The sequence below is a fragment of the Vanessa tameamea genome, chromosome 2, assembly GCF_037043105.1.
Source record: "Vanessa tameamea isolate UH-Manoa-2023 chromosome 2, ilVanTame1 primary haplotype, whole genome shotgun sequence".
NCBI lineage: Eukaryota > Metazoa > Arthropoda > Insecta > Lepidoptera > Nymphalidae > Vanessa > Vanessa tameamea.
Genome location: NC_087310.1, coordinates 9,473,582 through 9,487,817, shown reverse-complemented (window position 1 = coordinate 9,487,817; position 14,236 = coordinate 9,473,582). Strand labels below are relative to the sequence as shown.

The 14,236-nt window shown below is 31.8% G+C and overlaps 1 protein-coding gene across 2 annotated transcripts; it reads right to left on the bottom strand.

Annotated features, from left to right (window-relative positions):
- Positions 1–6,949: 6,949 nt before the first annotated feature.
- Positions 6,950–10,235, bottom strand: LOC113394689 (zinc finger and SCAN domain-containing protein 2-like). Of its 2 annotated transcripts, XM_026632089.2 has the most exons (5): positions 9,786–10,234; positions 9,079–9,692; positions 8,664–8,862; positions 7,770–8,045; positions 6,955–7,338 (listed from the first exon to the last, which is right to left on the bottom strand). In XM_026632089.2, exons 1-5 carry the CDS (start codon positions 9,921–9,923, stop codon positions 7,180–7,182), a joined length of 1,386 nt encoding a protein of 461 aa, XP_026487874.1. In that variant the 5' UTR covers positions 9,924–10,234; the 3' UTR covers positions 6,955–7,179. The 2 variants fall into 2 exon arrangements, with proteins under 2 accessions (XP_064071949.1, XP_026487874.1); XM_064215879.1 differs by lacking the exon at positions 7,770–8,045 and having other exon boundaries at positions 6,950–7,338; positions 9,786–10,235.
- Between the last annotated feature and the right edge of the window lie 4,001 nt (positions 10,236–14,236).

The window sequence follows — 14,236 nt, the reverse complement described above, 5'->3', positions numbered from 1 at the left end:
GCACAAATTATTCATAATATTTATATATTCATGTCACAAAACAAGGTTTAAAATATAATTAAAAATGTATTTTTATATTTGCAAAAACGAAACGCTAACAATAAGTTACTTGGTTGCGTTCGCGTTTGCAAGTGCGTCCAATATATGGGTAATGCCCAATAGGGCATTGGCCCAATATCGTTGGAACAAACTGTACAACGTTTATTGGTATTAGGCATTAGCTCATTATAGTGTAATTCTGTGGAATGGTGCTATGAAAGCCTTTATTAATCATAATAATAATGAACGGATGTTTAATTATTAAACGGATTTTTAATTATTATTTTATGTTATGTCAATCTTTTGTATGCCATTTTACCGCAAATAAATTTAATATTTTCGAAATGATTTAGCATACGGCAAAATGTGATTAATATTTTATTCAAAAATGAACCTTGGCCCTATTAACACCGAGTCACAGAATTTTAATATATATTGTCATTTTAACTATCGGTTGGTGATGTGTGTTTCATATTATAATTACCATATATCAATATATTTTATAGACAAATAGGAAAAAAAATATATGTGTCGTGGGACAAACGGTTGGAACGAAGTTGCTTTTGCTATATTATATAAAGTATGAAATAACATGTCTGCTTTGAATAAAATTATTCTGTCTAATGGAATAAATTAATAGGGTTTGAGAATATGTAAATAACAAGAAAAATTGTTATTAAAAATTCAGTGTGGATTAAAATGATGATTGAAATGGAGTACCCATAAATAAGTTTAAATAATATTATACTAAATCGTATATACAGGTTAATGGTAATTCGACGTATTCCCGTTAGGAGGTGCATGCATAGTGCAAAAGTGAACCATTTTTGAGTTATCACGTTTTTTAGATTTTTTCAAAATAAGTCAAAAGTGCAACTTCAAAAATTTATTTAAATAAAGTATCAATTAAAATCTATTTTTTTCTTCTGATTTATAAATACGAATAAAAATTTGTTATTTGGCGATATTGAAACAATAATTATCGGTCAAAATTTAAAAATGCGAGACGGAAAACGATATTATTTAAATATATATTTTTTTTTTAGTTCCACAAATATTCCTAAAAAACAAAAAAAAAATGTAATGAAACTTGAAACTCATTTTAAAAACATAACCGTTTTCCTAGCGACAAGTGACAGAGGAAACGAGAAAGAGCGGGAAAGTTAGCTTGGTCGCTTTTGCGGACATTCTGCCAGTGCACTCAACTGTAAGTCGCGTAAAAGAACTTAATTTCCAAAAACACCAAACAATCCAGAATTATGTTTACAAAATGCATTTTATACAATATGTGTGAATAGTGATTCTTGCCCGTTTGGATAGTTTCAGGTGCTCTGCCCATACGCGATGCCGATGAGTTTTTGGGATTATGGAAGGATTGTACTATTTGACTATAAAGTATAGAATGCCATTTTCCTTCGGAGTAGTTTCGGATAGACCGTTGAGTTCAAATTCAATCAGAGAATCAAAAATTTACTTATACAAAATTGATAGGCAAACCAGCACATAGGCCTTCTGATGGTAAGTGGTAAGCTATATCCCAAGGTTGGTGGCGCTATGCTATATGGTATGTGTGTATAGTGCTTCAAACCCGAAAGCAAAAATACTAAGTATTGCTGTTTGGCGGTAGAATATCTGATGATTGGGTGGTACCTACCCAGAGGAACCTGCAAATACTCCTACATTTAAGCGAATGTTCTTGGAAATAATGGAATACAGAAGTTGTCAAACTGTATAAGAAAGAGTAACTACTTATTTACACGTAACTATTCGTTACTATAATATTAGGCTGCAAGACACAGGTTGGGCACTGCGTTATAAATTAACATTAAATAATAATAAATAATCATTATTATCATTAAGGCGATTAGAGTATATAGTCTTACATACTCACTGAAAATTTTAACCATCTTTAAAAGGTAATAAATAAATATTTTTTCTGAACATGCATTTAACATCTAAAAATTTGTTTCTATATTATAGTCATACCTGTGATTCCATATGGTTGTGTTATTTTGATACAATTCTACCGTCTATATTCCACACCACCAACGGGACTTAAAACCTATTCATATATAATACATATAAACTGAAACATATTTAAACCTGTGTTGCAGAACTATTGGTAGGTGACCTCGAAAACTATTCAGGATATCCATAGTACTATCGATAGTATCGTTTTGACCAATTCTATCGATAGTATTGCTAGCTCTCTGTAAGCAATACTATTGGTAGCAGCGATACTATTGATACTATCGATAGTTTTGGACTCGATAGTCAGTGAATGAATTTTGAGAACATGATAATGACAATTTTGAGAACATGATGACGAAGTCAAAGTTCTCGTTAATGTTTCGAGGCCCTGATTTATCATTGAATATTGTAAATTTTTTGAAACGCGTCTTTGCAATTATGTAAATTTTAGACTTCACACACAATTTCTAAACTTGGGTATACTTTAATGTTTTTTTATAAATCGAATAAAAAGTACTAAATGTATTAATTCTTATACTCTTTACTGGCGTAATTAAACTTATTAAAATTTACTGTCGTTACCTGGTTTACTAAATAACTGGCTATGGATAGTACAAAACTATCGATATTATCGGTAGTTTAGGTTAAAAGTAATGGTTTCGCAAGACTATCGATATGCAACAATAGTTAAAATATAATACTGATGCGTTTGCGTATCAGAACTATCTCTGTTGATACGTTTGCTCAATGCGTTGACCCTGCATGTCCAACGTGTACTAGACTAGACTTTAGTGTTTTAAAAGCCATTCATATTGTATATCATCATCATCATCAGCCCCCATTCCTCCACTGCTGGACATAATAATAATAATAATAGCCTTTATTTAACAATCTTACATAATACGTTTCTTTCTTAAATACTAAATTTTAATATTTGACTCCAGTTTCTCCAAGATTGTCTTGCTTCCCAGCATAGGCCCCCCCTAAAGCTTGCCACAAAGTACGATCTTGTGTCTTTCTTCTCCATGTAAAACCTGCTATTCTTTTTATGTCGTCTTCCGACCTGCGACGTTGTCTTCCTTTCTTTCTTTTGTATTGTCTTGGATACCATTCAGTTATATCCTTGGTCCATTTATCTTTTTTGTTTCTCATCATGTGACCCGTCCAACTCCATTTTAGTTTTTTGATGTAATACGTACATCTGTAACTCCGATTTCCTTCCGAATTGTTTTTAGTTTTATTTTGTTTTTTAATTTAACATTGAGCATACTTCTTTCCATGCCATGCTGACAAATCTCTAGTTTGCGTGTATTGTGTTCCGTTAAACTCCATGTTTGGCATCCATGTGTCATAACGGGTAGAATACACGAATCAAATATTTTTTTTCTTATATTTAAGAGGTACATCGGGATTTTTTACTACTTCTTTTAAGGACCAGTATCTTTTCCAGGACAGATTAATTCTGTTAGTTATTTCTTTAGTTGTTATGTCTTTTGGAGATATTATTTGACCAAGATACGTGTATTCCTCCACGTATTCAATATTTGAACCATTAACTACAATTGGAATTTGTTCAACGTTAGTCATCAGTTTCGTTTTTGAGGTGTTCATGGAGAGTCCAACATTTTCGCTTTCGAATACAAGTTGTTCTAGCATTTCTTGCAAGCCTATCGCATCGCCTGAAGTATCAGATCGTCTGCAAATCTTAGATGGTTGAGTTGTGCTCCGTTAATATTCAGTCCATAGTTGTTCCATTCGAGACGTCTAAATACATATTCCAGAGCTGCGGAGAAGAGTTTGGGTGACAACGGGTCTTCTTGTCTACCTCCTCTTTTTATAGGAAAACTTTCACCTATTCTTTCTGTCTTTATTTTAGCTCTCATATTCTTGTAGATATTGCTAATGAGGCGTATATATTTTTTGTCGACTCCCTGTGTTTCTGTGTGTACTGCTGGACATAGGCCTCTCCAAATGCACGCCACTGTGGTCTTTCTTCGGCAACTCGCATCCAGTTCCTGCCAGCCGTCTTGCGCTAATCGTCACTCCACCGTGCCTGAGGACGTCCTACACTACGTTTGCCGAGACTCCACTCAAGAACACGTTTTCCCCAACGGTTATCGGTTCTACGACAAATATGGCCGGCCCACTGCCACTTCAGCTTACTAATCCGGTGGGCTATGTCGATGACTTTGGTTCTCTGACGGATCACCTCATTTCTGATGCGATCCCTCAGAAAGACTCCGAGCATAGCCCTTTCCATATCACGCTGAGCGACTTTAAACTCGGTGGACCAGCTTTGTCGTGTGTGTCCACGTTTCGGCTCCGTATGTCATGACGGGTAGGACGCACTGGTTGAAGAATTTCGTCTTAAGGCACTGTGGGATCGACGATGTGAAGATTTGTCGTAACTTACCAAATGCTGCCCAACCTAACCGAATTCTTCTATTCAACTCGTCCTCAAAGTTGTTTCTACCTAATCGCAATGTCTGCCCGAGGTAGACATGTTTTTGAACAACTTCGAGGACGATACCGTGTATCGCAATCGGTTCCGGTAGAACATGTTCATTGAACATGACCTTGGTTTTATCCAAGTTCATCCGTAGGCCGATGCGCATAGAAGAATCAGCCAGCTCATTTATTGTAGGTCCTGCAGCGTTTCTGCCATGATGACGATGTCGTCCGCAAATCTCAAGTGAGAGATGTATTCGCCATTGATGTTGACGCCACGCCCTTTCCAGTTCCGCGTCTTGAGCATGTCCTCCATTGCATTAGTGAACAATTTGGGGGAAATAAAGTCCCCTTGACTCACTCCTCGATGCAATGGTATGGGATTTGTTTGCTGATTCAGTACTTGGACGGACATGGTGGCGGCTTTGTAGAGACATCTCATCACTTGGATGTTGGTTGGCAACGCTGCAGAGACTCCAGAACAGCCCAGATTTCAACCGAGTCAAAGGCCTTCTCATAGTCCACCAATGCAAGACACAGGGGCCGATTATACTCAGGACTTCTGTATAATCTGCCGCACTGTGTGGATGTGGTCTATGGTGCCGTATCCGCTCCGAAACCCGGCCTGTTCCGGGGGTTGGAATTCGTCGAATCTTCGCGCAAGACGGTTCGTGATCACTCTTGAAAACAGCTTATAGACGTGGCTCATTAGGGATATGGGTCGATAGTTCCTTAGCAGGGTCTTGTCTCCCTTTTTGAAGAACAGGACGACCACACTTCTACTCCACGCCTCCAGAGTTCTACCTTCGAAGAGGACTGAGTTATAAAGCTTTTGGATATATTGTATATATTCTTCGATAAACAAAAAAGTTCATGGAAACAATTTGTTCAAGCACCGGTTAATTTAAACCAAAGTTCATTATGCTGTCAAATCAAATTATTTAAACATATGTGCGAGATCATTTAGTTTTTTCACCAACAGAACGTTGTAAGCGCCATAAATTTTGTGGCACTTATAGTTTTCTTTCAAAATAAAAATATGTCATTCCCATAGATTTGATAAATTGTAGGTAATATGTATAGCATCGCCAATCAATTAATATTTTTCTATTGTTGTATTATGATATTAGCTAGGTCACTTCACAACAACAAGTAGTTTAACTTACTTGGCTACTTAATTGTTATTTATATCCAGGTTCATGCTTTGATTCAGATTTTCAAATAATTATCGCCGCTCCATATTAAATAAATGGCAAAACCACAGTGAGGTGAACAGTCTGCAGTTCACTTCAGTTGAACAGAGAGTGTTAGAATTGCCATCTCTATTGCGTAGTACAAATATATCGATAGTTTAAATATTTACTTAGTTAAGTACCTTCATAAAATATATAAATCGGTAAGCAAATTAATCTACCCAATATTGGGATACTATGACTAAGGATACATGATGTCTTAAAAAAAAAATTGAATGTACAATTATATCAGAACAAGGATAAGATCTTTTGACCGAAGGTAATTATATTCATGATTTCCATTATTACTAACGTAGCAATAATCCTTCTTTTAAAAGGTGATTGTTAACTGGAAGATATATGTTTTTTGAGGGTCTGATTTTATATGTAGAGTAGATTAAGTAAATAAGAATGAAAGTATATTTTTATATTCAATCTTAAATTACATATTCATTTGACACTGGTATCATCTTAACATGTTACATAGCATAATTTAATTTTCAAGTTTACTAAATTTAAATCGTTTTAAAACAAGAATAAATCATATACTCAATACAAGATTATATAGACGATAAAAAAGTGTGGAGTTGTTTGTGTATTTAATAAAATAATATTTTATTATTGTACTCTATAATCCAAAAAGATTACGATTAAGACTATTGAGACAATTTAGATATGCTTGTACAAAGCCCAAATTAAAAAAAGTATATTTTGATATTTATTATCACATTAAAATCAAATTAAGAAAATGAACTGTATGGTACTGTATTCTATAATGGAGTATATTTTAAATCAATTCCCAATGTATGTAAGTCACTCCATTTTTCACTTTGGTTTGCCCCATCATTAGGGGGATAGATAATAACTAAATGTTTGTTTACATTAGCAGCCTGTAAATCTCCCACTGCTGGGCTAAAGGCCTCCTCTCCCTTTGAGGAGAAGGTTTGGAGCATATTCCACCACGCTGCTCCAATGCGGGTTTGTTGGGATGTATTATATATATTTCTAAAATTACTGCCTAGATTTATGTAAGTACTGTATTTTTAATGATACAATAAAAGCTAATAAGATGATAAATGCTCCATCGAAATAATCTAACTCACGAAATCGGTGTACTTTATTATCCATAACATATGATTATAAATTTGTGTTGTAGTTTTGAAAAAAAAAACCCATATATGTTAGTACTAAATATTTATCTTGATCATGCAGGTTCTTTTGTAACACAAGGAATCCTATTTTGTCATAGGTATTTTAACATAGAGACAAGAAGAGATGAAGCATAGGTTCAATGATACAGATATTGATACATACAACAATTATGGACTATTTTTCCCAATGATATTATCTTATCTAAGTCAAACCCTTCTTTATTATTTATAAAATATAATATATGATTAATTCTTAAAGCTAAGGCAATATACATTGCTTAATCTAATTAGATATCAAGACACATATTCATGATATAAAATATTTTAGTAAAATGATTTTATTTGAGTAAAGCATTTCTTGATAATAATGCTAATGGACGATCTTTTCCAGGATGACATTTGTCGTGATGAAGCAAAAGGCCTTTTCTAGTAACAAATTTTTCACTACAGAATGAACATTGAAAAGGTTTTTCTCCTGTATGCTGGTACATGTGATACTGTAAAAAAATTAAAATACTTTTAATCATTATGATCAAGAAAAATGTAAATTTTTTACAGAATTGTGTAGTAAGTTTTGAATTTGAATATAAAGCCTCAAATCGAATTATATAGTTTCGCAGCAGGGATATTATGGATATGTAATTTCGGATCTGATTATAGATACGGATTTATTTCAGATTATCTGATAGTTTTTTCGGATGGTTTCATTTGGTTATCATTTTTTTATATCAGTTTTGGTTATGGTTACTGAGCTCCATAACATCCCTACTATTAAGTATTTAATTGAGTAGGTTTTCCATATAGGTATTTTTTCAATATGGAGAATGAGTTATATTTATTATGAATGTGGACTATATGACTACTAGACAATTCACAGAACTCTCACCCCAAATATTGGCTTAAATGTAATATAATTATTAATACTCACTGTATAATTATCTCTTTTATGAAAACTATGATCACATAATGTGCACTGATATTTAAAAGAGGCTTTTATTGTTGTAAGAGTCGGCTTTGGAGCAATAGGGCGTGGTTGTAATGGCTGATTTTCACGGGAAATTGTAGCTCGCCTTTTCTTTACTTCAACTCTTCGACCAGGATGCATCCTACTTTTATGTGAGTAGCAATTACCAGAACTTGCAAAGCTTTTCTCACAGAATGGACATTTATATGGTTTTGCCCCAGTGTGTTGGTTAATGTGGAACTGCAAAATTAAAATGTATCATTATAATAACTATAAATATAACTTAATAAGACTATAATGCTATAAGTTAGATTATAAATGTAAAAAGAAACTAGTTCAACTGTAGCTGAAGCAGTTCATCCCAAATTACAAATACTATTAATGAAAATGATAATAGGACAAAAATACAGATAAGAAATATATAATTTTTATAAAATCTAAATCACAAAGTGTTCATTTTTACTCATGAAAGTTTATTTTTTTTAAATTAGAATATCATAAGTAATCCAATAAGTTTTATATGTGATAAGGTCATCCCTTGTAACTAAAACGATAATTATAAATTATAATTTTAAACATGTAGATATTTTTTCTGATCTATTTAATAACTATAGCCCTTACAATATGATGTCCGAATGAGTAAGTACACATGTTGATCCGTTTATCTCATTCTAGTTGGGGGACCAAAAAATTTCTAAAAATAAGAAGGCGTTGCCAATAAAACCTTTTGGTTTTGAACTGAATTTACACTTTGATAACTTAACTTTTTTTTTTTAAACGCTTTGAATATATGTTTATAAATTACATTGAATTCTAATATCTTAGTAAAAATCAAATTAAATGAGAATTTATAAATACCTTTAAATCTTGATTTCGTTTAAAACTTTTCTTGCAATAGTGACATTTGTATGGTCTTTCAGTGCTGTGAGTTACACTGTGAGTTTTTAAATTACTACTTGTATTGTATGAACGGCCACATACTTTGCAAACATATGATTTACTAGTGGATGATGAATGAGCTGCCATGTGGGCAGCTAAGTTTTTATCAGTCCTGAATCTATAATAAAAATGTATCAATTAGTATTAAATAATTCACTTAATAAATTTTAAACTAGAGACGATAATATGTATCGTCTCTAGTTTAAAAGTATATTACATGTTAATACATTATTATATTGAATATATAAAACATTTAGAATACTAATAAGTAAGATGCACAAACAGTTGTCAATTTAATATATATTCTAAAAAACATTAAATACCAAAAACTTACATTCTTCCACATATTAAGCACATGCCTGATGTTCTATGTAGTTTCAAATGTATCAATAATTCACTTTTATAATCAAACTGTTCTCTACAAGAACTACATTTATAAGGTTTGGTAGCTCTGTCCTCATTAAAGTGGGTCCATGAATGATTTTTCAAAGCTAACTCGGTGAAAAATCCTCGGTTGCAAGTAATACATTGAAAAGGTTTTGTGGTATCCTTTTTGTCATCATTTGAGTCACAGGTCTTGTCTCCCTTCTTGATCAGTTTGATAGTAACATCTTCACCATCTACACCATGTAAATATGTTACATCTTGTTCAATTGATTCAGAATTTTCTTCATTATCTGGTAATATTGAATCTTCCGAGTTTTGTAATACCATCATAGGATCAACATTTACTTCCATAGCCGTATACTTTATGTCATCTCCATAATCTGGTTCAACATTGTTTGCCTTTATAGTTTTAGTGATTTCCTCAGTTTGTTCCAAAATAATACTTTGATTTTGTAAAACATCCTGTGCTTTTCGTGCAGTATCAATAAAGTCACATACAGTTTGTAACTTTGAACAACATTTTACACAAATGTTTTTTGGTAGCTTATCATCTTCTTCAACCTTTAAATTACAAAAATGTGAAATAATATTAATATTTTAAATAATATAAAATAACAAATTTACAGTGAGAACAATCAAGAAAGTTATATTTACCTCAATCAAAAGATATTTATTCAGCTTATTTTGAAGTAGCATGGCTTCAGCTTCTTTACTAAATATCATTATTGTTACTTCTTGCTCTTCTGCACAAAGACGACAACACCTTTCAAAAGTTTCTAATGATTCGGCCATATTCAAATAATATTAACATACTTCTTTAATTTTGTTTGACGATAATGTTTTGGAAGTGTATCCACAATGCTACTTCGGCATCCAGTAACTTGGGATGTTAGTAATGATTTTTTAGCTTCCTTATTCCATACATTTATAACGCATGCGCGTTTTAAAATAGCGATGTTGAGCTCTGTATACTTCATTGTTATTGATATTCAGAGATACGCTCTGATATTGCTCCAATGCGCAAACTCAAACAACTCACTAGCTCAAATGTATAGCAATTTTTGTTAACTTGGTGCTTAGGTCATAATTGGTAAGATATATTGAAACAAATGTTTTAAAAATCAAACATTACGTTTAAGAAACAATCAATGTTAAAATGACAATTAACGTTGAAAATTGATTTAATTTAAATAAATAAACTAATTGAAAAATGTGTCTTATCTGTGACACAGACTGTTTAAAATTTTAATTTATTATGAATGACTTTATGACAGAAGGTCTGAGTCCATAGAGTATAACAATACAGATGCCCGAGTATAAAACCAAATCGCAAGGCGCTAACGCCAAACGGTATAACTGTGACCATTGATCATAGAGTAAATCGAAGTACTTATGGGTTAGGTCTGAAAATAGAAGTAGTTTATCTAAAAATCTAGCTTATTTGGATAAGGATAATTTTTTTCCATACTTAAACCATCACAATAAAGCATGCTGTAATTTATCTGATCTGTAAATATAGATTAATATTTCTAAATTATTTTTCTCTGTTGGGGTCTGCGAATAAATCTGTTTATATTTTTTTTATATTTTAAGCAAAATTTATTAGATTATGTCCATTAATTATAATTTATAGCTCAATAGTTCAATTTTCCTATTTAAAGGATAAATTATTTGAACGCTAAGTAAAAAAATATAAAGAAGTATGGACAAAGTAAGAATATATAATAAGTTGTAAGAAATATGAGCAAAACAATAATGCTTGTGGGTAAATGTATTTTTTGTCATACTTGTCTTGACTGACTGACTGTTAACCATTGACTTGCCGCTAGGAAATTAAATCAGCGGCATCGAAAAATCAAGGTAGGTATTGAATTTTTAAATATAATTAAACAGTTGCTAAAGTAAACGTTGAATTTTGATGGTATTTTATTTAAATATATTTACCGGAAACTTATAAGTCTAAATAATATACATAACATTTTTGTGGACTTTATAAATGAATTATCTTCCAGTTTTAGATAGTTAAGCTCGATATTGATTATGTACAAATATTATTTTTTTATATCTTATTACTTAAAAAATATCACGAGTCGAATTTGACTAGTTCGGTAGTTAAGTCACAACTTAGAAAAAGATTGCGACTTTGCGTTCGCAATAGGGGAAGTCACTTCGAGCAAGAACTAAGCTAAATTACAAAATATCTTAATTGTAACTTAGCTACTGAACTGTTTATGTATCTAAATTTTATTTTAAATTTATATTAAGTAAGTAAGTTAAGTAAATAAGTAAGTTTCTTTACATTGGATATTATTTTAAATCAATTTTGTAGGAATTTTAAAGAGCGTCCTTTAATACGAATCCGGTCATGTTCGAATACGAATTTCCACCAGCGTCCTTTCTGATCATTTTATTTCGGTTGCTTTGAAATAAATTCCTAGTTTTTGTTTAAAATAATCTGCAGAACAAGTTTCATTATGTTTTTTTTTTGTTTTTCAGGCATATTTGAGGGAAAAAAATAAAAAAAATATTGAAATAATATCATTTTCCGTCTCGCATTTTTAAATTTGGACTGATAATTATTGTTTAAATATTGAAAAATATCTAGTGTTTAATCGTTTTTATAAATCGGAAGAAAAAAGTAGATTTTAATCGAAACTTTATTTTAATAAATTTTTAAAGTTGCAATTTTGACTTATTTTGAAAAAACGTGATAACTCAAAAATAGTTTACTTTTGCATCATGCATATGGGGGTTAAAATTATCGCAAATAGTCACCCTATCACCTCCTAACGAGAATACGTCGAATTACCAATAACCCTGTATATCTAGTGTTGCCACATTACCATGTACAAAATGTTTGATACACCGAAACAGATCAATTTATGTTGTAATAATAAACCATTCATGCTAGCTTAAGCACAATAAAATCAGTTGCCAGTAATACAAATAACTTAGAATGAACTGGAATATTATCTTAATTTTATTTTGACTATACTATTGACTTTAAAAACTTATAAATTGACATGTACTTATCTATAACAATTTACCATAAACCCCTTAACAAAATGAATAGCTATCATGGTTCTATAATTTGTTTATCTATGCCTAATTTATTTTGAATTTCCGACTCCACCTAAAATTGAAAACCTTAACATTTAAGATATGTACCTATAATTCTGGTTTACATATGAATGACTTGACTTGACTAAACTATAGCCTATTCCAATGCAAGTAGGAAAAAAAATAAACAAACTTTAAATTCACGTATTACATGCGATTTGCTGATTTGCTGTCAAATGTTGTTTATTTGGTCTTATCTTTTTTCCCGTTATGGTTGGAATAGAGTATAGTATATGATTAATTACAAGCCCTAATACACATATTTTGCTAGACAATAATATTAGGAGTTCGTGGTAGCAAATCACAAAATCATACGAAATTGAAAAGTTAGCGATTCAAGAGACGTCAGAATATTTTTAATCGTCGAGTTACTAGCAATTTTATTTAGCATGGTAAATGTATTTATCTAAAATAACAACCTAAAAATTAATAATCTTTTATAAAATATTTTATCTTATTTTACTGTACTATACTAGTGTATTTGATGTATGGAATGAATATCTACTAAAACATGCATATTTGCTCTACTTGTAGCATATTTATTTATTTTCTTTCTTCGTTTGGTTTGAAATGTGAATAAACCAGAGCAAGTACAAGCAAATGGAATATATTATCTAAGCCCGATTTACATTGGTAAAGTTTAGAAAAATGCCGAGTACATTTGGTATCCAGAGGAAAGTGCCCATACGGCGGCGCCGGTGACTGTTTACACAAAAGTCTGATACTAGAAACTGCAAAAGAGGTCCTAGTGTTTTATTTCTCGAAGTTCTAGTTATTGAGGATAGAATAGAATAGAAAGAAAGAGCGGTTCCAAAAAATGACTAAAAGACGTCGTCGTCTGTGCTACTTATACCAAAGCATAATGGCATTGGTATAAGGTGCCTTTTGTACTTTATATGCAAAACTGCCAAACTTCAATTGTATTTCTCTCTTTATTGACACGTGGTGCTCGCTAACATCAATTACCATTAAATTCACCACAGCATCAGTGGTAAGTTAACTGTAGCTTAACTGTCGCTCTGGCTAAGCGAGCGCGAGCGAGGGGTGACACTGTGGATTTTTATTTCCGATTATATTCGTTACCTGATAATCCATATGTTTCCAGTCACAATAAATAACAGGCATAATATCTAAGGCTTTTTAAATAATCATGAAATAGATAGCAGAAAAAACAAACTATAGCCACTTTAAAATGCAGATCAATAATACCAGGACAATGTAACAATGAAACTTACAATAACATTATGTCAAACTTACCTAAAATTTTCACACAAAATTGAAGTTTAAGTTTAATTATCTTATTTATTCTTTAGATCTTTACAGTAGAAACTGCAGATTATATGTAAGTCTAGGTGTGATGTGTGTATTACAAAATAATGCTAGATTGCCCTGAAGCCGGGATACGTAAATAACCAATAATACATAAACTAATTAGTTACACTTATAAATAAAGCTTACCTATTTCATATTTTCTTTTCAAATAATAATGTAAAAATGTATATTTTTAGTACGAATATAATAGTTCTTAGCTATAGATAAAATATGATATGTAGGTATATAAAATGTCTAAGTATTACCTACCGAATATTATGTCTATGTAAAGTAAATGTTTCTAGATGCAATTATTTATCCTTCAGTAAGAAAATATTCGAAAATATTAGATTATACATAGTAAAGATTATACATTAATTACTTTTTTTTAATAATAAATGATAAATTGTCGAGGCATCTACTTAAATCGATCTTAAAACTATACAGGTAAGTAAGTACTTACAGGTGTATGAAAGAAATTACAAAACTTTCAACAAGTTGTTTTTTTTATTGAGCTTTAGTGACGGTGTAAATGCAAGTGAAGGATAGGTAGGTGAGGTAGGTGAGCTAAGCGGGTTGAGGGGCATCGTTCTCGAAGACCGGTCTGCGCGGGTGTAGCGGGTGTTGCGCGGGTGCGCGTGGGCAGGCAGGGAGCCGGGCGGTGCGGGCGGGGC